The 26,529-nt window shown below is 37.4% G+C and overlaps 1 protein-coding gene across 3 annotated transcripts in view; it reads left to right on the top strand.

The window, feature by feature from the left end:
* LMO7 (LIM domain 7) overlaps nt 1-26,089 on the top strand; it is a 132,015-nt gene extending 105,926 nt beyond the window's left edge. Inside the window, exons 19-34 of one of the 3 annotated variants that reach the window (XM_083854634.1) lie at nt 2,694-2,855; nt 4,302-4,405; nt 5,075-5,135; nt 6,148-6,204; nt 8,339-8,364; nt 8,676-8,780; nt 10,567-10,659; nt 12,004-12,374; nt 14,033-14,098; nt 14,427-14,492; nt 16,165-16,217; nt 17,771-17,990; nt 18,897-19,169; nt 20,491-20,599; nt 22,332-22,434; nt 24,737-26,089. In XM_083854634.1, coding sequence (XP_083710760.1) covers nt 2,694-2,855; nt 4,302-4,405; nt 5,075-5,135; nt 6,148-6,204; nt 8,339-8,364; nt 8,676-8,780; nt 10,567-10,659; nt 12,004-12,374; nt 14,033-14,098; nt 14,427-14,492; nt 16,165-16,217; nt 17,771-17,990; nt 18,897-19,169; nt 20,491-20,599; nt 22,332-22,434; nt 24,737-24,759 — 1,892 coding nt within the window. In that variant the 3' untranslated portion in view covers nt 24,760-26,089. Of the gene's footprint in view, nt 1-2,693; nt 2,856-4,220; nt 4,406-5,074; nt 5,136-6,147; nt 6,205-8,338; nt 8,365-8,675; nt 8,781-10,566; nt 10,660-12,003; nt 12,375-14,032; nt 14,099-14,426; nt 14,493-16,164; nt 16,218-17,770; nt 17,991-18,896; nt 19,170-20,490; nt 20,600-22,331; nt 22,435-24,736 lie in introns of all 3 variants that reach the window. The other 2 variants (XM_083854632.1, XM_083854633.1) reach the window with 2 other exon arrangements.
* The last annotated feature ends 440 nt before the right edge of the window (nt 26,090-26,529 follow it).

The raw sequence follows: 26,529 nt of genomic DNA, 5'->3' as shown, positions 1-26,529 counted from the left end.
GAGACCCATTTATTACACATAAAAAAGGATAGTTCTCATTTTTTACAGGACTTTTCAGCCTTTACACTAAAAATTAGGTAGATAGAAAGCCTTAAAATCATTAATCTAGATATGTTTCTGCCAGCTTCCCCAGTGCCATATAATCTTTATTGTTTCAGTCCTTCCCCTTTCACTTTCCCTTTGCAATAATTTTTTTGGGATTGTGTTGATATAGGAGTGTATGTCTGATCAAACACTTGCAGTCATGTAGGACAAAGTAAATTTCACCCACATCCGTCAAGTTTTATTTTCTTTTCTATCATTAAGATAGTGTTTATCTATTGTAATAACAACAGATGGGGATAGGTTAGAGATAACTTAGAACATATGGAAAATGAGTATTTGGTTGGTTTTGCTTTTACGGGAGACTAGTAAGAAAGAAAAGCCTTTTACCTTCAGGGAAGTCTATGAAAAACATAAAAGCAGTACATATTTTATATAATGAAAACCAAATCCTCTATAGGAGTGTAAAGAAATTATTGTTAATTCCTATAGTCTTGGGGGAGCTAGACAGAGAAAGACAATGGGTAGCATACAACTTTTGACACCTGAATTTCTGGCCATTCCCTGTGGGTTTCTCTGGCGGTGAATCGGAGCAGAAGGCCACTATAGGCACCCTTGTTTGCACTCTTAAGAAGTCCTTTTGGCCAGAGACTGTGGAGGAAGATCTGCTGGCAAAGTTACAGGCCAAAAATTGAACAGTGTAAGTTGTTCTGGCTATTTTAGGTCCAGATCTAGAGACTGCTGCTATTCATTCAATTTGTATGGTTGGAGTATGATCTGGATATGCCTTTCTAGTAATAGCATAGGAAGAACTGTGCAATCTTCAACTTCGTCCCTTTCCTAAAACTGAATCAAGGTATACTGTTCACACCTCTGAGCCCAGTCTCATCCCAAATTATTTTAATAAAATGAACACAACCTATTTTTGGTTACTGTGGGCTTATTCTGTCACAACTCAAGATAGAAATGATGAGCTCTGATGACTCTGCTGGAGCTTGAAGCTTTCCCTGTACCACGAGCATAAGGCTTAGTCCAGGTGTGGTTATACTATATGATGCTAAATATCAGACACGATTCCAAATGTTACATGATGTTGGTGAAATTAGTAACTTCAGTATTAGTATCTTTGATAGTATTCTTAATAGTGCCTTCTGTCAACAGACTTGAAATTTTTTGACATCTTCCTGATTCCTAGAGAAGCATGCTTTTTTCCAGTTAAACTATTGTCCATGTTCCTTCCTCCAGATGAAAACCCTACCTTTTCTTCTACAATACTGCTTAAAAGCAATTGGTACTGATAATTGCAAATTAGGTTTTTAGTCTATATCTTAAGAATGAGGCAGAAAGATATAACATAGAGTCATATTCTTCTAGCAAAATAACTAGTGTAGCTTTTCAGTGAACTATGATGAATTATTATTTGATGCAGTACTAGGAAGCATAGCATTTCTTAATTTCTTAACTTTCTCCTGTGTGAAACCTTTTGAATCCATAGTGGATGAGCCAGACTTACAGCAGCATTTTACTAATGAGTCAAAGGACATTCAGATGAAGCATATGGTGTCTAAATTTTTCTGTCATACTTGTCCGCATTTGTTTCTAATAATATAGTAGGGCATTGTTCTTGGTATATTTTAAGTAAGATGTGTGGATTTCACTACTTGCTTTGGAAAATACTTCCACTGTGTAATTCAAAGTTGTTTTATTAACATGAGGGTTTATTGTGCAATCCTTAACTATATTTTTACTTGGCTTTTCTATTGTCTATTCTGCAAAGGGAATAATTCTTAATGGATGAACCATTCATATGTCATCCATAAAATCTTGATTGGAGAGTCTGAATTGCTCAGCTCATCTGTTTTCTGAATTAAATACAGAAAAAGTTTATGAACTGGTTCTCTGTGTTCTCTGTCCTTAGTCTAGTGAGATTGCCTGCCAATGTGTAGCACATGAAAAAAAGTATAAAGTGCAGCCTGTTTTGCAAAATCTCAGTAGATTCAAAGTCCAACTTGCCATGAAGTTTGCTCTTAATAGATAAAATGAGCAGAATCCAGAGAAGTCTAGTGGGACAGTACCCAGCAATATCTTGAGTCCAATTACCAATCAATTCAGAGCTAATAAACAATTCTAGCAAAGCAATAAAGCAGCATGCTCTTGTCAGCAGAGCTGAGAAAAATGTAACTGAGAATATGAGAAAGCCAGCTTCTACTGGAATTAACAAAGTGCAGGCTGGTTTTCTTTGACACATAAGAGGATTACCCAAATATTGGCTGAATTTCAGCTAATTGTTGGGTAGTATAGGCATTGTGGTGCTGCCTCCCTCTCACTAGCTCAGATTATAAAGGTGAGTTAGTGAAGGGAAGACTGAACACAGAGGTTGTTTATTAAATAAGCTAGCCAGAATCTGAAGACTTACAAGTATGGAAGACTGATTTCTTTATTGTTCCCATAAGTTTTAAATTGAAAAGTACTTTGATACTGAGTTTACTGAGTTTTTGTTACAGTGTAGTGAATTTTTCTAAGACTTTCTAAATATACACCATTAAGCATTTCTTTGAATGATTCCCCAATCCACTCTCTTCCAGTTACAACTGTCATAAAAAGAAAAAATATGAATGGAGACAATAACATTTTTCTTCTGTTTTCTGCAGGCAGCCCTGCAGCACTCTGTCAGCTGCATGTAGATGATGAGATCATTGCTGTCAATGGCACAAAGGTTTCACATATGGACTACAGTCAGTGGGAAGAGGCCATCAGCAGAGCACTAGAAACTGGAAACCTGGTCATGGATGTCAGACGATATGGGAAGAATGGTGAGTTGTTTTGTCGGGCAGATACTGTATGCTCTGTAAGGCAAATAAGCTTTGTCTCTGCTGTAGCTGACAGCTGAGAGTCCTTATTACCCTTACAGCAGTCATACGTATCTAAGCTAAGTAGTTTGCCAGTGCCTGTTGCATTTTAACACAACTTGGCTTTTTTAACTGCTTGTGCATTAGAAATGTCTTGACAAGCAAATCTGTAAAAGATTGAACTACTGACCTCAGTCTTGTGCTCTGGCCTGTTTCTTAGAGGATGGATAGGTAAAAAACTGTGTAACCAGCACAGAAAGGAATCTAACTTTTTTTTCCCTACCATACCAAAAGAATGAAGAGGGTCTGATCTTTAGAGGATAATAATTTTAAAGGCCTTCTCTCTCAATTGCCAGCTCCCTTTCTTCAGGGAAGGAGGATCTTGTATTCCTTTCTTCAGGGAGCATTTGAAGTGAGGTATAAGCTTGTGGGTGATATAGCACGTGTGATATGATTCAGGCCATTGACCCAAATATTGTGGTGCTGTAATCTCTCCAGAATGGTACTACCCATTCTGAGCAGGGAGGGTTTCCATCCTGGCTTGACAGCCTTGTAGCATGTCTTGACTTGCCATATTTTAATCAGGAAACCCTTTTCAAGTTCTAGTAGAATTTTTGCAGTTGGAAGTGTGACCAGTGACTTCTTTCACAACATAAATACAAAACATTTTTTTAGTGGGAAGTTAGGTAAATAAGTTACCAGCAAACTGGGATAAAAATAGTGGGTTTAGGAAGAGACAAGAAATTAATCACTTTAGAGGACCTAATACAACTGAAGAGTGAAATTAGTGGCAAAATCTAATTGAATAAAATTTTCAGTAGGACAAGTAGGTAGGGGAGAAATGATGGAGTATGTGAGAAGAGCATCATTTGTCTTTGCCTTGTCAATTTGCTAGTTTAGTTTAGACTGCCTTTTCATCCCCCTCTCTGTGCTTCCTGATGAGCATGGACACGAAAATGACCCTTCCCTGGATAGTGTATGAGTCTCATTGTACCTTGAGTGAGTAAAGATGAAAGAATTTTCTCAATTCTTACTAACGTTAATGAAATAGTTTCCAATGAATGCTAACTCCTCTCTAATGTTCAGCTGCTGTAGCAGATACCAGCAAAACATCTGGCAAACTTTTACCTGGCTTATGACTAACATTTGCATTTTTGGGGAAGGCGGTCTGCTATAAATGCCCTTTTTCCTGTCTTCACAAATTCCACCTGATTTGTGTGTCTCCCTCTTCTGTATGTGTTTTGTTATTTTAATGTTTTCACTAGCTCTTGTTCTGTTCTTTGACGTTACTGTCTATATTAATTTCTTGATCCTCCACATACCAAAAAGATTGGGGCAAAGACCTGCCTTCCCTGCCACATGTAAGGCATAAAATCCTCAATCTCACCAGTATGGCTACCAACATTATAGGTACATCTGAAAATAAATGGATTGATGCAACTTCAGGAGAAAAAGTTTCAAATGCTTCCACCATATCCACAAAAAGAGATTTCTCCAGCAGCCTTCAAAGTTCTGTGAGTATGTTTTTGAATGTTCATAGGAGTTCTGGGAAGGAAGAAAAAAATGTAATGTCTTGATAGTGGGAGGGTGGAGAAAAGAACTTGTAAATCTTATGTTCCTTAAGCAATACAAGTAAAAGTACAGGACCCTGCATCTGAAATATGGAGATGTAACTATGTATGTATTAAGGTAAATAAGATGTTTTAAAGACTTGCTACTGTCTATTCATGAGAGAACACTGGTGAATGATAAATAGTAAAACATGTGCAGACTATCTTTTGACTAAAATTATAATATAGTGTTTATTCTTCAGAGAAGACTTTGACCTGAATCATTAGCCTAAATGGAAGTTGCACCCCCAAAGAACAGGCATATATGTGCTTCAGATTACAAATAAAAACCTGCCTGCCAAGGAGCTGAAATAGGAAGACCTTGGCTTCTGCCATTTTCTTGCAAGCTAATGTTTTTTTTATTTCTGCAGCAGTTCACAGCTGGTTATTGAGTCCCTCAAAAGCATGCAGTAGCTTTATTATAAGTTACATTGTTGAAGTTTTAGATTGTTTTGTATCTTTCTATAAAATGTTGTGAAGTGTTTCATGACATACAGTTCCTGTCAGGAAATAAACTTCCACAAATCTAATGAGCCTACAACATTTATTTATTTATTTATTTATTTATTTCAGGATACAGAAACAAAATTGATAAATGGAATGCAAGGAGATCTTGGCTCTAATGAACAAAGAGGTAAACCACTGTTGTTTTCATCTGCTAATGGTGTGGTTTTCCACAAGCACAGACACTAAACCTGTAATGACTGGCAGTGTTATACAGTGGGTGAAGTGAGACCTTAATGAACCAAATGCCAGACAGATAGCACAGAGATCTTGTTGCATCCAAACTGGGTGTAGTTTGCTTCCACAGTTTGCTAGGCAGCTTGAGAACTGACAGCAAAGCTAAGACAAAGCCCCCTGTCTCTGCATTACTGCTTGTAAATTTAATGTGTGATAGGGGTAAAAGAAGGCACATGATTTATTGTAATTGCTACTGCATTGTATGGAGACTGAATCAGTATGAGTGTTGCCTTATTTCACTGCCCAAGAAGAATGTAGAATACTCAGCTTTTTGCTATTTTTGCCTGCCTCTTTCAGTTGAGAGGTTTCAGGCTTAGTAGCTGTTTTCACTATTATTACTTTACTTTTATCCCTCGAGAACAATATTGATGATTCTGGTATGAATAATTATTTCATATGATGCTATGAGCAGTTTTAGCCTTACTTGACAGCAGTGACAGAAACCAGGTACGTATACTTCCTAATGGAATAATAATCTTTAAGTAGGAACTTTGAATTTCATTTTAGCTTGAATACACATGGCAATTCATAGAAAAACTCCCATAGATAAAAGATGTCACTTGCCCTCTAGAGATGTTTTCTGGTGGCCTTGAATGGTCATTAGTTCCTCATTCCAATTTGGCATCCCAGTCAAGGATGCTTAAATTGAACAGGGAGAATCTGAGTCCAAGTTTGACACTTGTGTTGTTTTTATAGTTGGACATTGTTACTGATAAAATGAAAGCCTAATTAGTATATGATGTAACCTCCTAAGGTTTTCCTTTGTATTTCAGGAGCTTTTTGTTTTTTTGAAACGATGTTGCAGTGTATGGAAGGTCTAACAGGAGTTTCTTATCCAGTGGTTATAGTCATTAGAAAAAAGGCACCTCATTGACTTGTTTGTATTTTTTATATTTTTCAAATAGCATCTGAACCTATTTCTTTGAAAAACTTAAAAAGACGATCACAATTTTTTGAACAAGGTAAATTAAAGAGCTAACATTTCATGTACTTCCATGAAATTGTTCCTGCTGCACACTCTCCCTAACAAGTCTGGTGCTGGGTGCTCTACCTCTTCAGTGTTGTTTCTGCAGTTACAATGAAGCAACGTAATTAATTTCCCTTCTTTCCCCAGGGTCGTCAGGTTATTCTTACAATTCATGGGTCTACCTTTGTGGTAATGGGTCTTTGCGTGTTCTCTTATATCTATAGCTGTTTAAATCTCTTCTGTGTTGTTCATACTTTTTTTTTCCACTGGGTAGAAGTAAGAAGGGTGGCACTTTCTGTTCAGGTTTGCTACTACCTACAAAACAAGAATAATGGTGAATATTTCAGCAGGAGTGTAGAGAAGATCTCAGAGCTGTTGATGAAGTATTTAACTCTGGATTTGAGTTGCAGCTCTGTGCTTTTGTGGAAATTGGTATAAAAAAAGCGTCTGCTGGCTTTCCACTATGTGATGATGTCACACGATCCCGAGAAGACCAATATAAATTTTGAATTTAATATGCTAGCATTTTTTAAAAAGGCAATAAACAAGGCACTCAATTTTGGTTTTGTAGGTTGCTTTTCAGCATTTTGCATGTCACAGCTCACATACTTCCACTAATGTTGTATGTCTTATGCTGTCTTTGGGCTATATATGCCTTGCTGTTTTGCTATAGCCTGAAAGAGTGAAATTCTGGCCCACTGGAAGCTCAGTTGAGCTTGAGTGGGGCCAGGATTTTGCTTTTAGTGGCAATGATTTCTGGTTTTTGCCAGAAACAATATGGGAAGTGCCACAGCATATATCTGTGTTTGTGGTTCTGTTTGCTTTTAAATGCTTCTGCTGTATCTGCAATATTGTATCTGCAATATGGTGGTATTTTGTTGTTGGTTGTTTGTTGGTGTTGGGTTTTGTTGTCATTGTTTGGTTTTTATTTTATGGCTGGCAGAAATTTAGTTTTTCTTTTAATTGTTTTTATAACAATATTTGAGGTATTTCACTTGTGCTTGGGGGAGAGGACAAGGTTGTATTTCTAGAGTGCATATGCAGTACAGCTTGTTAATTTTAAACTTTTGACACTTTAGCTTTGCAATTATATGAAGATTCCTGTGGAGTTCAGCATAAGCTTACAGGGGTGAGAGAAAAGGGGAGCAAAAATAGGTGCTGTCTATGTTTCCCTTCAATATCTCCTGGCACAATGCAATAGATTAAGCTGATTGCCTGGTTTTCACTGCAGCTGTTGTGATCTGACAGTGAAGACAAAATTGTGTATATATAGAACAGATGCTAACCTGTGACTCATTAGAGACTTTTGTATCCTAAATTTGATCGTTTTTCCACTTCTTGTGATTGTTCTTCAGAATACTGTTGCAATTTTTTTTCTTTTATGCTTTTTTTAAACTGAAATTTGGACAGCTAGGTAACAAGTTTACTGTCAACAAACAAAAATAATGATGACGCTTAAGAAATGATTACAACTTAAATTTGTGTTTTCTCAACTTTTAATAAATTAGCATAGCACACATCTCTAAAATTCATCTTGTCATAGGATGATTAAGATCAAGGCCAAGTGTGATAGCCTCAAATACCAAAAAGTTTGTGGTGAATGGTGACAAGTTCACTGAATTCAAGCGTGCTTTTGGAAGTAGGAAAGAAGGAAAGTTGGAGAGCAGAAATACATGGTTTTGTGATAGAGAAGTTGCCAGTGGATGTGAGTTGCTCTTAATTCATGCCAAGGGCAGTAGAGAACAGCTTCTCTACCCTTGTGCAGTGTTCTGGGTATTGGTCATGCTGAACAGTTGGGTTTCACAGTAATAATAATAATAATAATAATAATAATAATAGGAGAGGTATGGTAAAGAACCTTTTTGTTGTTACAGTGGGAGATGTACTGCTAATTCAAGCAATAGCTGATGACACTTGTAAGCATGCAAAGCCTTGAAACAGTTGTGCACATTAGTTGAAAGCACCTAATAAATTCTGCCCTTGAGAAAGTTCAGCAGGGCAAATGCAAGCATGTCTTACTAAGGAAGAAAAAATTAGTCTGAAGCTCAGACTTGCCACAGTTACACAGGTCTTGCAGAAGTTATGTATGGGTCTAATGATTTCTCTTTTTTGCCTTCCAAATCTCCCAGGAGGCCCAGAGCCTGCAATGCCTGATGTAAGTACTATTTGTAAACTGCTAATTGATTGTATCATCCCAGTCTTTTCAAGAAGCTGTCTGCTTTCTATTGCTTTTTATACTGCTTTACAATTTTGATCAAATCTGAGAATACTGGCTAAGATTTCCTCTGTCAAGGCATGGTTGTTTTCTGTCCATTTGAGGAAGAGGCTGATTTATGTCCTTGTCGCTGTAAAGCTCTAGTGTTGGAAATTACTTCTTTTTCTCACTCTAAAAAAATATGTCTTAAAATGTAGAGTGTTGATTACACAGAAAGAGGATAATATGATTTAATTTCTGTGCTATATTAGCTCCCAGTCCCATCCATCAGTGCTCCTAGTCGTCGGGTTTGGGATCAAGAGGAAGAGCGAAAACGACAGGAAAAGTGGCAAAAAGAGCAGGACCGTTTGTTGCAGGTATAATTAATCTTCATACTCATGGGCTGTCAATCCCCTGTGTGTAGCAGCAAGGAAAGAAAAGTAGCACATGAATTCTGAAATTCTTCTTACTGACGGCCTGGGGAGACTCTCAGGTGCATTTTCTGGCCTGCACAGTTTCACACAGTAGGAGTTATTCAGAAAAAAGAGGACAATGCTTTAGTGAGCTTCATAAGATCAAGCACACAATGTGTATTCACTACAACCAGAAGTGTTGATTTTCCTGGGGGCTGGTATGTTCTTAATGACAACAGAATTTAAAGGGTAAGTGAAGAACTAAGGGGTCTTCACTTTAGAATATGAAGTGTATTTTTTTCCCCTTAAGGAAATTGCCTCTAGCCTGAGTTTTACCTTCAATTAGTGATACTGCCTTGTATTCATATATGGGGAGGGGGCAGCCAGTACCATTGGTGCCTGCTAGAATCCTGTTATTTAGCAGTCAGCTAATCAGTTGGACTCAAGCTGGTTCCCAGGACCTCTGAGTCAGAAAGCTGAACCTGCTAATGCAAAGCCATCTTGATAACCAGTAGCCATAGCTGGAGGAGGGTGTTGCAGAGGGAAGGGGCATTGTTTATAGCCTTAGGAGAGCACAAAAAACCCAAGCATGCATTTCTGCAAAGAGCTCAGCTCAATGAAGTGTAAGCACATTCAACCATGTTCAGCAAGACAGGTCTCTACAAATTAAAGTTTGTTGTCTGATGGGTAGGAGAGACACCAGTGGATATCATTTATTCTGCACAAGCCTTCTTCAGCTGTATTCAGCAGAAAACTGTGATGTCAAAGTACAAGCATAGAATCTCTCTTGCTTTTTGATTGTTTCATCTGTTGTTGTTCCTTGTAGCTTGCAAACTCTGCAGGGCAGCAGTTGTACCTTCCTAAACTTACCTGTGGTCTCTGTTATGGTTTGGATGTTCCATTTGATACCTGAAGAGATGGCTTTAAAGAGTGTAAATCTTGGCTCCCCTTTCTTGAGAGCTGATTTAGCCATCTGCCATCACTTTTCTTTGTTTCTCCTTCTTTAGTCCTGAAGTTATAGATTTGACCAGAGTAATAATGATCTGTCTTTTCCCCATGAGCCTAGTAAGGAATTTTCTAATAACAAAAAAGGAAGCAAAGTCTTTCTTTCCTTATTTCCAGCATCTTAGAAGGAATACTTTTGACATCCTTAAATATTTTGCTTTTCCCAAGATACAAGTGGTGACTGACAAAACCACCAAAACATTTACTGTGTTCTTTAGCAATGCTTTAAGACAATATATTGATTTCACACCAAATCTAGTCAAAAGACAAATTTCAAATTTCAATTTCAAGAAGTTGATTGTTGTTTAAGATAACATTTCAAAAGAATGAGAGTTCTTGCTCACTATTTCACTTTTAGTGATCTCTTTATATTTACCATATTAATGTGCCTAATTCCAAGTTAAATACAACCACTCTGTTTTTCCATAAATACCTTAAATAGCTGGGAGGTTTTTGTTCAAATGATAACTACACTGGAGGACAGGAACTGTGATGTTGACTTTTGTGAGACTTAGCATTTAATAAGCCTGGAGACTCATAAAATAAATTACAGAACTCCTTTGGATTGTATTTTAGCCAGGATTTCATTTGTGGCAGACCTAATGTTCTAGTGGAACTCAAGGATGTCTTTTGTCTGGTCTGTTTGGCCTGTTAAAAAGCACATTAAATTCCACTGTACATTTAATGAAAATTAAAAAATACCATATTTCTTATTTGCATGTTTAACTTCAATCTAACCTAACAGGAGAAATACCAACGAGAACAAGAGAAACTGAGAGAAGAATGGCTACGAGCTAAGCAAGAAGCAGAAAAAGAGAGCTCCAAGTATTTTAATGAGGTAGGCTGTGAATAAAGCTTTGCTGACTGGTTTCAGGAGGGCTTTTTATCCCCTTATACTAGATTCATGCAAGCAGGCAAATAATTAGGTTTTTTATGTCATTTATCTTCTCATTTTGGAAAATAAATTGTTGTCCATGACTTGGTAGAAAGAGATTGCATAAATGGGATGGAAAGAGAAGGTGAGATGTGTTGAGATATGTTGAATTTGTGTTTCTTCATAATGAACTTGGTTAGGTAATTAACATGAAAAATACGTTGGCAAAAAGTCACGGCATGTATTAATTATTGTGATCATAAATTGTCATTTTTGTTGTTTATTTACCACCTGATGCTACTTGTTGGAATTCTGCTTCAATACTTTATCAAGAAGCATGTTTGTGAATGTCTGGCTTGTTACAGGCAGACAGTTCAATCTGATAAATTTACATACCAAATCAACTTTAGATTTCCAGTTATATATTTTAAAACACTTGAGTGTATGTAGTTTCTGTAGATGCTGACTTCTGTGGCCGTTGTTTACAGGAAGATGAACAAGTTTTTTCCTGAGTGTGGGAACTGTCTGAGGTATCTCTTCTTTACTGCTGAGTGCTGCTTCAGGCATCCAAGTTAGATCAGTTGTGTTTACAGTCATGAATAAGTAGACCATAATTTAAGGCTTGGAACTTCAATAAGAAAACTTTCTCAACTGTTAGAGGACTTTGTTGTATAAGAATGTAAACCATTTCATATTTTTTCTTTCATTAGAGGTTTTGATGGACCCATAAACATTATTTTTTCCCTGCAACTAAAACATCTTTTGACTACTGAAAGGGCTTTTCTCATTTTTGAGAGAATAGTCATGGAGCGGTAGGTCTGAGGCTTGACTTTGAAATGGTAGGAGAATGGAAGAGACTGGGAGATGCCTCCACATGAGGATTCATGTGAAATTCATGGTTCTGATATAGATTGCAGTATATCTTTGTGTACACACTCTTAAGTAGGTCTCAGGTTTCTAAGTCAAAACAGTATGGAGAAATGCTGGGTATCATGGAAGGATTTGTTTTCCATGGGTATTTAAGTGGGGAAGGGATGGCTTGACATGTAAATGATACTTTGGAAAGCAGAATGTTTCACATAGTTGTGGGCATGCTGCCTGTGGTGCTTGCTAAGGCTGGTGTGTGGATTGAAACTCTTGAGTTAGGAGAATGTGAAGCCAAACTGTGTCCTGCATCTTGCACTGCAAGTGCTGGCGATGATTTTTATGCATTCCTACCTTACAAAATAAGTACTTCTTCTGAGTGAGCAATCTATTTAAAAAATAGATCCCTTTCCTAAAAACATGATTTTTTTTTCTTTGCTACAGGAGCAAACCGTCTTGACCCTAAATACGACATCTGTCACTTCTCAGGCTCCACCTGTGTCCAGCTGGAGAGCAAGCCCTGAAGCAAATGCTCCTGCGGAGCCAGAACGAGATGGAGAAAGTGAGCTGGCAGCGAGCTTGCTGCATGAGGAAGAAGGAAAGAGGAGGCTTCAGGAGGAGCGGAGGATCCAGGAAGAAGCAGCCAGGCATTTTGAGCAAGAACGAGAACGCCAAGAGCTGGAGCTGGAGAGACAACGCAAAGAGAGGGAGCAGCAACAGGCTGAGGAGCAGAGGCGGCAGGCAGAGATGGAGGAGCAGAGGCGGCAGGCGGAAAGGCAGAGGGAGGTGTCAGTGGAGGTGCCTCAGTACCAAAGGTGTGCACTGGTGCTAGGATTTACTTTCTCTTCTTTCTGCAAATTCAAACCAGTTTCTAATGGGGCTGTGTCTGTCCTGGATACATAAGGATGTTCATATGAGATTTGTGCTGCAATCAGTAGGCACGAAATACCATACAACACTCTTTCTCTCCAAAGACAGAGGGATCAGGCATATCACAAGGTCCTTCTCCAAGAATCAAGTGCTATATTACCCTACTTCAGCTGTTTTTTTTTAATGGGATGTGTAAATACAGTAATTACAGGCAAATGAAAGACGATCTGAAGGACTTAATGACAAAATTTTGTAGGAATTGTGCACAAGCCTGTAAATTGAGAGCCAGTGACTCAACATACAGGGCTTCCAGAAGAAATACCAAGTTAACACTTCTCCAGCAAATGTGTGACGGATTTTTTCCAGATTTCTCTGTCATTTTAATTCAACAGTGTAACAATAAAGCTTAATTGCAATTTAACTACTGGGTTAATTTGTCAATGAGGGATATCATGGTATATGAGTGAACCTTATGGTTTACATATCATAGCCTGTTAGAAATATCCACTGCAGATATATATTTTTTCTCTCATTACCTACTTCAGCACCTTGATTTAACAAACATACAAATCCTCACCTATTAGTTCTCAAGTTTGTGTTCTTGCCCAGAAGTTTTCTGTTTCAGGAGATTAATCTGTCTGAAACTGATTAAACCAGTAACTTCTGGTTTTGTCTGCCTTTACTTTTCTGCCTCATGTATGTCTTGTGGTTTCTCTTAAGGTTTTTCTCCTCTTCTTATGTAAGTAGTAAGAGATGACTGAAGAGAACATGTGATATCAAGCTAAGTCTTAGGAGAAAGTAATATGATTAACAAAAATGCATATATTTGCAGAGGAAGTTGCAAGACCCAGAGTTACTTTAGTTTAATCTAAATGACTGCTGCTTGATATGCCTGCTGAGCAAAGCAGAGACACAATGCTACAATGGCTGGACAGATTCTTCCTGGCAGCAGAGCGAGGGTAACATTACAATTTTAGCTTGTCCCAGTTGCAAGATAATAGGACTTTGGGCGGTAACTTATTAAGCTGCTGTAATATCTGCATATCTAAATCCCTGGTATGTTCTTTAGTCCAGAGGGATTTCATTGCTTCTGAGGTTGCTGCCAAAGGATGTGTTTTGCTAAACATGGGTGATTTTGCTTAATAGTAAAGAAGCAAGTTCAGTGAACCTGGGCTTTAAAATATCTGGTGTTAAATATTTGTTATAAGATTATATCCAAAGATAAGATTTGAAATCTGAAATGTTATATAAAAACCTGCAAAGGCATGATACTTGCTGCAAAGTGCACTGAGGGAGGGGACAGGCAGCTGAAGAGTGTTGTCTGTGGAACTTTGTGAGTTTCTAAACTGCACCTGTACACTCTTCTAGAATAAAAATGTCAGTTTTAGAGAACTGCTGTGCTTGGACAAAATTTTCCTTTTGGCTTTGAAATGGATGAGATAGTCACTGTTGTATACTGATGCTTGTGATTTTTGCAGCACCTTAGTCTTTGGGATTCTTTTAACACATCTAAACTTTCTCAGTTTTCTCTAGGGATACTTCCTGTTTGCTCAATTTATAGAATTTTTATTTATTAGGTATTTTATCTTTATTTTGCTTCTAGACATTATGAGCGCTATGAAGTATCTAAAACAGTAGAGGATCGAGCTGGCCATCCTCTCATTGACAGGTAATAAGAACTTGAATCAATGTGTAGTTAAAACATCTTTAGCAATAGCCATTCTGGCACGCTCACGTTTGGATTCCATGTCACTTCACAAAAATGTAATTTCGGGACGTTTTTCTGACAACTTTTCTTTTTCTGCCTTCCTTTATCAGTTGTATTTCTGACTGTTAAATTAAGACTCTTTAAAACTTTACCTGTTTGGGGGGATTAATTTAAACTGGTTTTGTTTTTTTCCTTAAGAATCTATTTTGAATATTCCCCTTAGGAAATATTTATGTCTATGTATGTCTTTTTCTGTATATGAACAAAATGTTCCTTTTTTTTCCAATAGGCATTATGAGCGTTATGAAGTTTCTAAAACCATTGAGGAGCAACCTGGCCAGTCATTTGCTGACAGGTACGTCTGATATTGAATCTCAACACTGACTGTAACATCACCATTTCTTTGTTAGAAAACTTTTAAAATGCTAATAAACTTTAGTCACAGCAGCTAAATGTCTGCATTGGTTTGCTGCTGTATTTTGCAGTTTTTGTGGAATGTTTTCATATTGAGAAAACAAGGGGCCAAACTTTTGTCAAATTATACACTGTGTTGTAAGCAACAGTTAGTCAGTGGGATTCTATGGGGAGAGACAAAACTGTGAGGAGGTAAATATGTGGGTGGTATTAAACTTACATAGCTGGAAAACAATTTCAGATATCTTGTGGTTGTGTCATAGCGCGCTCTGCAAACCAAGGTGCAGTCATCCCAGTCGGGGTTGTGCAACTTGAGAGAATAAACAAGGAGAGAAGTAAGAGGCAGCAGCAGCATACTTATCAGGGAGATAGTTGCATGTTGCTCTTGTAATTTACACAAGTTATTTTTAAGTTACAGTCTCTTGCTTTACAAATCAAACCTTTGTTTTGCATCGCATCTCATTGTAATTCTGAAAAATGAGTTTGCTGTGTATTTGATCACTTCCCATAGTTGAAGTGAGCATACCTTTCTTATATAAATAGGAACTCCAAAAATTACAAGATACAATTAATGGACTTGTTACTAATGGAAGATCTAGATCTAACTTCAGAAGGAGCATGCACTAAATAATTACATCTTGGATATATGTGTGAGGAGGACACAGCTTTTTTCTTCATTACAGGCAGCTGTGAAACTGTTGCATCTTCTTAAATAAATAATAAAATATGTCCACACCATAGGATAGACCTTAAGAACTTAAGGAAGTAAGATATGATGTAGTTTATGCTTCATTTTTCTCCAGAAAAAGGACAAGACTATTTCAAAACACGGCTCTGCAGCCAATGCTGTACATGTAAACAAATTACTGTAGCAGCTTTGAGTTAGGACCAAGCAAAGGATTTCTTTTAAATTCCTTTCTTTGTGAGTTATTTTTAACTAAAAATTGGCTGTACTACTTGAGACTAATAATACAGTGCAGAGGTGTTGCCGAAGCTCCTGCTCTGTACTGTCAGAAAACCAACTTTTGTCATTTGTGTTCCTGTATATGACATTTGTTAAATGCCATTTCTGGGTAAAACTCATTAAAATTTATGCTGCTATGTATAATCAGTGAACAATAAATTTTTCAAAAACAAATCTACAGGCAGGTGTTTTGCCTACAGTCTAGTAACAATGCTGAAATAGGATTTAAGTTTCTCATGAAGCCAAATCAATTGTAAATCTGCTCTGAAAGTTCTCATTTTTTTGTCAGACTGCAGTCTTCATAAAGCTTCCACAGGGAAGGACTTGGGTTTTTACATGTTTTTGTTGAAACAAGTACAATGATCAGCTCCTCATACATAAAGCACTAAAAATTTTGGTACAAAATTTTAATTGGTGATTATCTGATTATCTATTGACATCTAAATATTGACTTTTTTTTCCCCCTTAGTACTCTCTTGGTCTTCAGGGGGTTTTTGCCTCTTGTTTTAAGTACAGCATAAGTTGTTGATGGGAGGGATGGTGAAAAAAAAAAAAAGAGGACTAGTTCTGCCATCTGCAATGATAAGAGCTTTGCCTGTAATGAAGTCTTGTAATTAAGATAGAGAAATGAATGTTTTTATATCCTCAGGAATAAGTCAAAGTCAACAACAGAACTGAATGAATTCAACACAATCAGAAATGGTAAGTAATGTATAATTTCCATTATATTTAATTTTTTCTTGGCAGGTAGGGAGAGAGGAGAGTAGGAAGAAAAGAAAAAAGATGTGTACATATACTCATCCTAAGAAAATTGATTTTAGAGTGCTTTTTGATAGCTGCATTGTAAATTAATACTATGCCCCAATTTAATGAACTTCCGACAGCAAGAGGAAAATCATACAGTCAACATAAAAGCCAAGGACAAATATTATTAACTACCCTCCTGAAGACCATGATTACAAATGGCTAAATTTTAGTGACTGATTTTTACATGAGATAAAATCAATCATGCAGTTATATCATTGAAGATATGTGTAGTTTTGATACATTGACTCTATCCACAAAAAAAGCTGCACATACCAAGATGATGAATGTATTTAATACAGCTTTTTGTCATCTTAATTTCAGTTAGTGTAGTAATAGCAGAACAAGAAATCAGCTCTTGATATGTCACAGTGGTTTGTTTCCTAGACTCCAGTTCAGTTATATGACTTTAGTAATATTAGAGGGATAATGTGCAAAGCAAACAAACCAACTTTGTAAATATGTTACAGTCAAAAATGCCTGCAAGCTACTTTTGCATATAAAACACAGTTAAAAAGAGTAATCACAAATATTCAAAGAAAAGTAGATGTATTATTACAGGATACATTGCAGATTAAAAATATTGCTTTCATGCATTAAGGCATTATCATTGAAACTAAAGAGAAAGTAAACTTCCTCAGTATTTTATAATGATACTCTATACCAATAAATCCAAGAGCAAATATATATTCAGAGCAGCATTTAAAAGGATTGAAATTTCAATTGAATGTCTTATTGCTGTGTAATTTTCTTTATTATTTTTACAATAAAGAATAGGTACTGGATCTAGGAAATAAAAAATTGTTGCCTTCTGACATGTCAACACCAATTGGGGAAAGATTGCTTATTTGTTTCTCCTTCAAAATTTTCAAAGACAACCTATGCCATAAATTTCATTTCAAGTCAGTAGTTAACACACAATCCCAATATCTGAAAGTTTTCCCTCTCCCCTTTATATGTGTATAAAGCAGTGTGTTTAGTACCTTGAAGAAAGAAAGAAAGAAATTCTTTTAAACAGAGACCATTTACAGAAGAAGAGTATGAACTCTTAAAGAGAAAGAATGTATCCCATTACTTAACCATGTATTTTACACATGGCCCAGTTTGTATTGGAGGAAGAGTCCAAATTATGTCACTAAAGGAGGTGATACCCTTTTAAGAAGAGGAGTGTGTACACAGAAATATCTATGCAAATACACTTAGGAAGTGAAGGAAAATGTATTTAAATCAAGCATTATGTAAAAGGCTACATTAATGGAAATACAAACAAAAAAAATGTTAGTAATGTTGTATTGACAAGTTTTTTCCTGGCTGTAAAAGAGAACTAGAATAACTTATGAATGGAGGGATGAACAATAGCTCTTGGAATTATAGCCAGAGTGCTGATCGGATGATAACTGCTTTTGTGCCTTGAGGTGTCTAGCTGATGTTTGCACCTATTGTCTGCACAGGTACCCAGAGCAAGTATTCAGAGAGGTCCTGGAACACGGGCGAGTCGCAGAAGAAATCTCAGAAGGAGCAAAACCTGTCTGCAGCAGAGTTGGAGAGACAGCAAATCCTTCAGGAAATGAGAAAGAAAACATCTCTACACACAGACAGCAGCTGGATTAGGCAGCGCAGTGCCAGTATACATAAGGAGCCTGTTAGTCTGTACAGCAGTAGTATGAGGAGGTAGGAATCACATTAAAAATTCTCTCTGTCTTTCATCAGACATTTTTCTTTGGTCATTCTGAACTTTAGCTTGTATTACAGAACATAGAAACAAACTGAGTCTGTGAAAAGCCGTAAGGTACATTGCATAGCAGCACAGATAGAAGAAGGAAGCTGTAGTACAGCCAAGATTGAATGGGGTTTTTTGCAAGTAAGAAATGTGGATGTGACCTGTAAATAACTCAGCTGCTTATTTTTTGGTTGGTATAGCAGCAATGGAAATCAATAGTGTGCCTTGTCATTGACACATGTGTTTAAGAATTTCAGCATGGCAACCTGTTTTGGAAATGAACTATTGTGGCTAAGAAGTATACATTTTCAGCACAGAAATATGTCATAAAGTTTGGATAGTTTATTTTTGCCTTATTTAATGAATGAATGTTGGATTTGTCACTTAGGAAACAGCCAAGTTATCAGTCAGGAGAGTGTTTGGTTATTGAGCCAACACCTTGTACCTGGGTGATGCTATCCAGTCTGGGTGGATTGTTATTTTTGATCTGGTATCCCTTGGAGAAAACATAAACAAAGCTGGTATCTGAGGTCTGTTTCTGTACTGTGGATTTTGATACCTTTCACGCTGATAAGGCTGCAGTGAAGTGTTTTGCTTTTATTAAGTAGCTGTTAAGTGCCACCTCTTTTGCCTCGCCTGTTTTTTCCCATGAGAGGTACAGCTGGACATAAAAGATAATTTTCTACTCATACATTTTAAATCAGTACATGAAGAATATTGCTCAGAGTGATCAAACAAATATATTCATGCTAGAAAATATTAAAAATGTGAGGATAATGGCTTTCTCTTAAAAAAAATCAGCATATAATTCTGTTGCGCCATCCATACTGTCATTTATGCTTGTATCTCTGTTACAGAGGAGAGTCTTTGGACAACCTTGATTCTTCAGGAATGAGGTCATGGAGGCACCACTCATGGCTGAATCAGTCTGCATCCTCTTCATCTCTATCTTCTAGTCAAGATTTTAGTCGCCCAGTGTCCACTTCCAACCGAGCCTACATGTGCACTCCTTCCTCCAACAAAGCACCTCCTGTGGCCACCTCTGCGAGAGCCCCCTCCACATCCCAGACAGCTCCCCGGGCTCAGTCTCCCCTCTCTGCTTCCCAGTCAGGGTCCCAGACACGCAGCAGGTGAGTGGGTGCCCTTTTTCCAGGAAGGTAAAAATGTTGGGCAGCAGTAAAGAACAGACTTTGTGTATTTGCTGGGCTTACAGCAGTATTCTTGCCCATAACGTTGATTAACAAGTACCTGGAGTTTTCCAGCTGGAGGTGAGAGTGGAAGTATGGGCTGGTATTACTTCCGTACTCCAGTCACTCAGAAAGTTCCCCAGGTTTGTCATCACTGCTTGATATTGGTTAAAAAAACAAGGAATTTGAATAATCAATCTGCAGTCCCTGAGCTGTGTGCTGGTTACCAAATTGATTAGCAAAAGCCTGTTCCAGATGGCATTTCTGACATTTATTTTTCTTGGTTTGTTTTAACAAAAGATTCCTGAAACCCACGCTTTATGACCCTCATCTTGGTCTCTCCTCCTCACTTCCTGGCATGTGGTCAATATTATCTTGAGGAGCACTCAGGAATGCTCATAACCCATGACCCTGGAGAATTACAGAGTAGGATGTTGATTTTAATCTCGGAGGAGAAAGCAAGAATTGCAACATATTTTGAAACAGAAATGGAATTCAGCTGTGGTAGGGTAGATAACTGCTGTTTTTTGTACTTGAAACATTTTAAAAATACCTTGGGATAGTACTCCAGAGAATCATCCCACACAGAATTACATGTGTTATTTATAACAGTGAACACAACTTCACTAGCTCTTACACTCTCAGGCACTTAGTGATAAATTGACCCCATTTTTTTTTTTTAACTAGTCTTTTACATTCTTGATGATGTAAGAAAATTCCCTTCTTAACCATATTTGCTTATCTTGTTCTCACTTCCATTTGCTAACACCTTGGTAGATCTATGGAAACTGACCTCCGTATGGCATACGTTCAAAGAGTTAACATAATATTTTATGTCCAGGACTTTTATCTAACAAGGTGCAGATGGTGGGACTTGGAAAGGTGCTTGCTAAAACTTAGCCTCCTGGATAGTTCCCCACAACTAAGAAGACAGGGACACAAAGCCTGTGTTCTTACACTCCAAACTTAACAGAACACTTTTTATTTGTAGAAGGTATTTTATACAATGAAATATGTGCCAAGAATGTGACAGAATTTCTTAACTTGTTCCTATGTAAATTTGATCTAAATTATAACACTTCAGCTTTCCATGGCTTTCAGGTCTAAGTAAATAATACTAATTTTCAGCTTACTTTCCCCAAGCAGCCTAATAATCCAGTTTTTACCCATGTGTTTTTTATTTTTAATCTTACAAAGTATTTAATAACTCTTTGTCTTTTAAACATTTTCAAGCTGGTTTTAAGGTTTTTCATTCTATATTTAGGTCAGTCAGTGGGAAGAAAATCTGTTCATACTGTAATAACATTCTGGGCAAAGGAGCAGCCATGATCATTGAGTCTCTTGGTCTTTGTTATCATTTACATTGCTTTAAGGTGAGAGCTGGGAGTCACATCATGAAGGAGCAGGAACTAATCAGGAGCACGCATGGCTACTCAGTGTTATGCTCACAGGGGTTCTTACTAATCACCTGCTTTGCCTTCTCTTCTTGACAGCGTGGTGCATGCATATTTCCATGAGGCAGTCCCATTTGCAGGCATTTAGCACTCAACTCTAGAGGTGTTTCTTAAGTGCCAGAGCTAACAAGTAGGACTTTGATAAGTAAGATGAGCACATTGACTGTGAGATCAAAATATTTCCGTCTTCAAATAGGTGGCAAAATATCAGAATATGCTGAACCACTTCTCCCAGAGAAAGCAGCTCCTCTTAAAAAAAAAAATTAAAAAAAAAAATTCTCAGCCTGGACCCTGGCAATTGAATCATTTAAGATGACCCATTATTCCTAAGCCAACCTTAGCAGACAGTGTTCATGTGATATTTTCCAAGTAAAGATACGTTGAAAGAGTTCAGTGTGGCAGGATAAAACCCAGAACAAAATAAAAAAGTGTCTTTAGTGCTACTCAGCCCTAGTCACAAACTAAGTGTACTAGTTCATGCCCAGCACTGAGACCTAGACCTACTGACATGATTTCCCATCAGCTTGGGGCATTGCACAGCTGAAAAAATAAATCTTTGCCTGCAAAAGACAGCAAAGCAGTCCTGTTCCCCTGCCCTCAGACTTCATGTGGAATTAACTATGGCTTGGATGTGCTGTTGGACCCTACTTCATCCCTGACTTCAAGAAAGAAATTTCTGTGTCTAGTTCAGAACATTTGTCTTCTGTGCCCAGCTCAAGTGCATCACCTACAGTATTACTAGGAATTGACTCCAAGCTCTTCCTGGTCCTGCCTGCCTGGGCAGGAGGGACAGGACTAATCCAAAGTGATCAGTTGCCATTTGCTTTTCTGCAGGACATATATTCTGTGTGAGACAATCCACCTGTAGCTCATAACCTACATAAGAAAATGCCAAGGTTCTGTTTCTCAAATTTCTGAAAATTAATGAGCTGTTGAAGAGACTGCCATCCAAACGATTCATTACTTGGTTAAATGTGGAAACTATCTGTCCTGTAAATTCAGTAAGGGGAGTTTTATGTTTTGGATTACATTCATTCCAGATGTGGTCCATATTCACAGCAAGCATTAGCCACCATAGCTAAATAGTTTAATGCTAGCATGGCAGCCATCAAGCCTCTTATGTGTTTATGCAAGAAAAATTAAATCAGCCCCATCTCTCCGAATCACAACTTGTTTCAATGATGTAAACCCAGGAAACTGGGAGTGCCTGAGTATTTGCTGCTTCAAGTGCCAAGGGACTGAGGACACCAGCAGCATGTAGTGTCGCATGGAAATCTGCAGGTAGCACACCCAGGTGTTCTGTGCCAAAATTCCTGTTGCCATCTAGAGAACAAAATTTTTTTTGTGCCAAGCCAGTTTTAATTTTCAGAGAAACCAAAGTGTAAATTAGATTTAATGAACTAATCTCTAAAAACCGTCTGCTTTATGTTTGCTTACTTGGTGTATCTCTGCTATTCATTGTCCAGTTGTCGCCTTAAAATACTTCCTCAGGGTTGGTTGCATTTTGATCTACTAATCGTTGTACATTGGCTTCTAGTGATTGTGGGGTTATGGTTCAGGCTTTGCTGAGCTTAATCTGAGCTGCTTTTGAAGAGAATTTTTGTTTCTTAGTATTTTGGAAGGAGTTGCTAATTATTTATGTGTGATACAGTGTGTTGCCTGTGGATGCGACCTTGGTGGATCCCGCTCTGGAGCTGAAGTCAGGATCCGAAACAACAAACTCTTCTGCAACGACTGCTATATCAGATTTAAAAGTAAGGCAATCCAACTGCAGCGTGCATGACTGTAGCTCTTCTCTGTGCTGTACAACCTCAAGTGTTTGCATAGCTGAGCCACTTGATAGCTTTCATGTTTAGCTTTAAGTTAGTGAATAGGTTCAGCAAGGTTTCATTGCCAGTTTCTGTCTTTTGTGGGGTAGTCATTCCTAACTTCTCACTGGTAGCTGATTTTACCAACTTGTTATTACACAGTTTCAAGCAGACAACATGGTATAGTCATCTTCCTTCCTTCATAGATCTGAGAAAGTGGTGTCAAGGAGCTGTCAGGTGCTAAACAGGCTTGTCTTGATAACAGAGAAGCCTTTTTGAAAAAGTGTCTACATTTTCTTAAAAAGTAAGCTGAAATATGTATTAATTCAGTCCTAATACATACCTGGAAAGCAATTAATTTATCTTGTGCAGATGGCACAAATGCTTTTTTGTGATGCTATTATTATTGGAATTATAGGTCTGTAATTGGTTATTCATTTAGGTACAAGTTCAGGAGGAATTGATTTACTTACAGATCTTAATTAAAAGGTGCAGTATAATTTTTTTCCTTCTTATGGTTTGCAGAATTCTGGATTGATTTACTGGAGCATGATGTTAAGGCTTTGCATAGTGGTATTTAGGACTTTTTTTCTGCTGTCATAGATGATGGTAGACAACCTCCTAATTTTGATAAGTATCAGGAGTTTTTTTATGTAGCAAATGTGGAATTCTGTAGGATGATAAAAATCAGGGAAGGGAAATAATCTCTGAATTACTTCCTAGGAAAAAAAACATGTTTCTTTATGAGCCCAGCACATTTTTCTCACAGGGGATCTGAAGACAGTGAAGGGAACAGGATATTCATGCTACAGTGTTTGAGCAGGAACTGGGCAGCTGCTGGCTGTGAAACCTAGCTCAGGAAAAGAGAAGCTCTGCATCTGATGTTGTTGCTGTTTGCAGGCTTGTTTTGACTTCCATGAAGAGAAGTCACAGAAATGATTACGTGGTACCTGAGCTAAAACCAGAAAGCACAACACCTTGTGAGGGTTGTAGCGCATTTGCAGAGGCTAATGTTACATGCAAGGAGGCCACTGTGATCAGTGGAAGGAGGAAGAGAATCACTCCCTTCCATCTGGAGGTGCTCCAGGGCACTGGGTCATACCATGTCTAAGTTAATGTTTGGAGAATGTATCTCCTTGTTGATGACAAGACTACACTGAAGCGACTGTGTTCCTATTTGAAGCACCCACCTATGTGAGAGATTTACTCTGGAGCTTGCTCCTATTCTTTTTGTCTCTGTCTTTTCTTTTGGGAGGGAAATACTACTGGATGAGTTGGATAAGTAATTTTATTATGGATGAATTGCTATTTAGTCTCTCTTTGACGTTACAGCCCATAAAGTCTCAGCAGTGCCTTTCAGAAGCAGAGCTGATCTGTGAGGAAACGTTTCTATTGCCTTCCCTTCAGACTGCATCTACTTGGGCCACTGGGCACCTCAAAACATAATTGTATGGGATAAAAGTAAAATCAGGAGTTTTAAGAACTTGTAGGTATAGAACAAAGTATTCAAATTAGTGATTAGTAATTAAAATCAGCTATTTGAATAATACAAAAACCAGCTATGCAATTACTGCAGTGAAAATGTATTGCCAGCACAGCACTGGCCTGTGATGCAGATTGCTATTTTTTGCAGTTGGCATTTGACATCAGCCTGGCTAGTTATTTAGTTTGGAATGTGGACATGTTGGCTAAAAGATTTGATAAATCATAGGGTTATTAATATTCACTTTGCAATTTTATGTAATTTTAAGGGATGTTTTTGCACATTTTTGTGTTAATTATGTGGTTTAAATGTGGAACATTCTAGTGAAACATCTCTGTATTGGCAGATACCTACAAAGATATGCAGAGAGGAGAAAAAATATTCTTTATATTGTCACAGTTATTTAGAAAATTTTAATCTCATTATTGAAGGGTAAATTTAGAAAACTATCACTCTGTCTCTGTGCTAATACTAAAAATAACTCTTAAGAATTTGTAAGGTGCATGTTCTGTGGAATATGACTTGGCCTGAAATACTTGCAGTGCTCTAATTTGATTCAACTCAAATTTGTATTGTTCATTAAATTTAGATTGCTTGATTCAGAATGTATACCTTAGTATATTACCATTTGCAATGAGTTTTTGAAACTTTAAAATGCTTTTTTGGCTATTAAATTACTATTTAAAACTTTAAAATGTTAATGGTTACCACAAAAATTCTTCAGTAACGAGACTTTACTTACAGTTTCTTTTCTCTCTCTAACAGCTGGACAACCAACCTGCATGTGAAGCAAATGAAGATATGAAACCACTGTTGCAGATACAAGAAGAGGTGATTGCTGCTGATGTAGATCTATAAATATATATATTGTGTGTATGTGTGTTTTTTTTTCTAAGAGTAACTCTTGCTTGTCTAGTCTTCATAGCAATACCTTGTATTCTTCATATAAGTATTTTTATTTATAAGAAAGTAATTGCAGTGAGGAAATAGCTGGAAAAAATGTTTTCACATTTTCAGCTTCAAGTACCGAGAGCACAAGAGAGAATAAGTATATTTTCAGTAATAACTTCAAAATATTTTTGAGGCTTATAATCAACTAGTTGACTTTCCAATGGTATATGAAGAGGGTATTTTGTTTCTAAGCTCTTGAAATGAGAGTTAGAGAAATAGCTAATATAAATATATATTTGCAATTGCTGTCTTTATTTTTGACATATACTGAAAGTGAATTCTCTAGGTTAATATGAAGCTGCATTTAAATGCACACAAATGTTTTTGCTTTCCATATGCTGGTTTCTAAAATTATGTGCTTTTTTGAAACCTAAATACAAAGAATAATCTGTTTGCTCAGTGGTGTTGGCATAATATTCTGTGGAATCCATTTAAGTGAGAGAGTTTTTGCATTTGGAAATGTAACTATCACTCTTTCCTCTGCAAACTGAGTGGAGAGTGGTTGTTGAATTATCATATATTTGTAAATAAAAAATCTGATGTTGCATTTATTAGAAGTTTTTGTCCTTTCTGTTCAGGTAAATATGTCTAAGGTAATGTGTGGAAATGTAAAATTGTTTGGTTTTTCATCTTGGGAAAAATATTTGTTCTGACAGGATTAAGTTGTTCACCTAAATATATGCAAGAACAGTAGTTCTTCCTTTTCTCTTTTCCTTTATAGTCAACATCAAAGTCTATGTACAACTTTTTCATCAAGCTCCTCATGCTCTTTCCCTTGAGCATTCAGTACTAGTGGTGAGACTATATGCCCATCCCTGAAAAGCAATTGAAAGAGCTGGATGTTCCTCAAAATTTCTCTGCTGTTGCTATAAATGAAGTGCTGAAAATATTTTTGGGTTAGGGTCTGCTCCTCTTGAAAACACAACTGGAATGTGCACTATATCTCAGTGGTGGCTTCCAAATTTTTTTGGTCAGTGGCTTCCTCAATCCCTTTCAGGCCTGGTTATGTACCCTTCTGTGTCCATATCCTTGGAAGCAGTGAAAAAACATAGGCTGTGGATCAGAGGAATTTGAGAGGGAGCATTTTGTGAGTAAAACTGAGGAAGAGGAAGGAGGTGTAGGAGGGCTTTTGAGTGTGAGCTTGTATATGGCACCATGAAGAGCTGCAGTGAGGCTGCAATGCAGAGCTGCAGTGAGGCTGCAAAGGAGCTTAGAGTGCTTCTTGCTCTCAGGGGATTTTGGGGTGGGTGGGGTGTGTAGGAGAGCTCACAGATTGGGAAGAGAGATTATGGCTGTGATAGCTGGGGGCAACAAGGGAAGATCGTGCTGTTTTGTCATAGTGGGAGAACTTCACCTGTGATCTTGTAATTTCTTCTGCTTGTTAACTGAATGCTGCTTGCTGAATTACAAAGTACCAAACATTATTTTGTCTTTTTGCTTTAAAAATTATCATAAAAATCTAAAATATCTCATCAACCAAACTTGGCCTTGATTTTTGGTATTCAGGTAAAGACTGGTAAAGATATTTAATTTGGATTTTACTGTTATGGTAAGTAATGACATGGTAGACCACAGATGGGAGCACTGGGATACGAAGACCCTACTTG

Source organism: Zosterops lateralis, assembly GCF_965231275.1.
Source record: "Zosterops lateralis genome assembly, chromosome: 2".
Lineage (NCBI taxonomy): Eukaryota > Metazoa > Chordata > Aves > Passeriformes > Zosteropidae > Zosterops > Zosterops lateralis.
The sequence above is the reverse complement of the archived record's forward strand: the minus strand, read 5'-3'. Positions and strand labels throughout refer to the sequence as shown.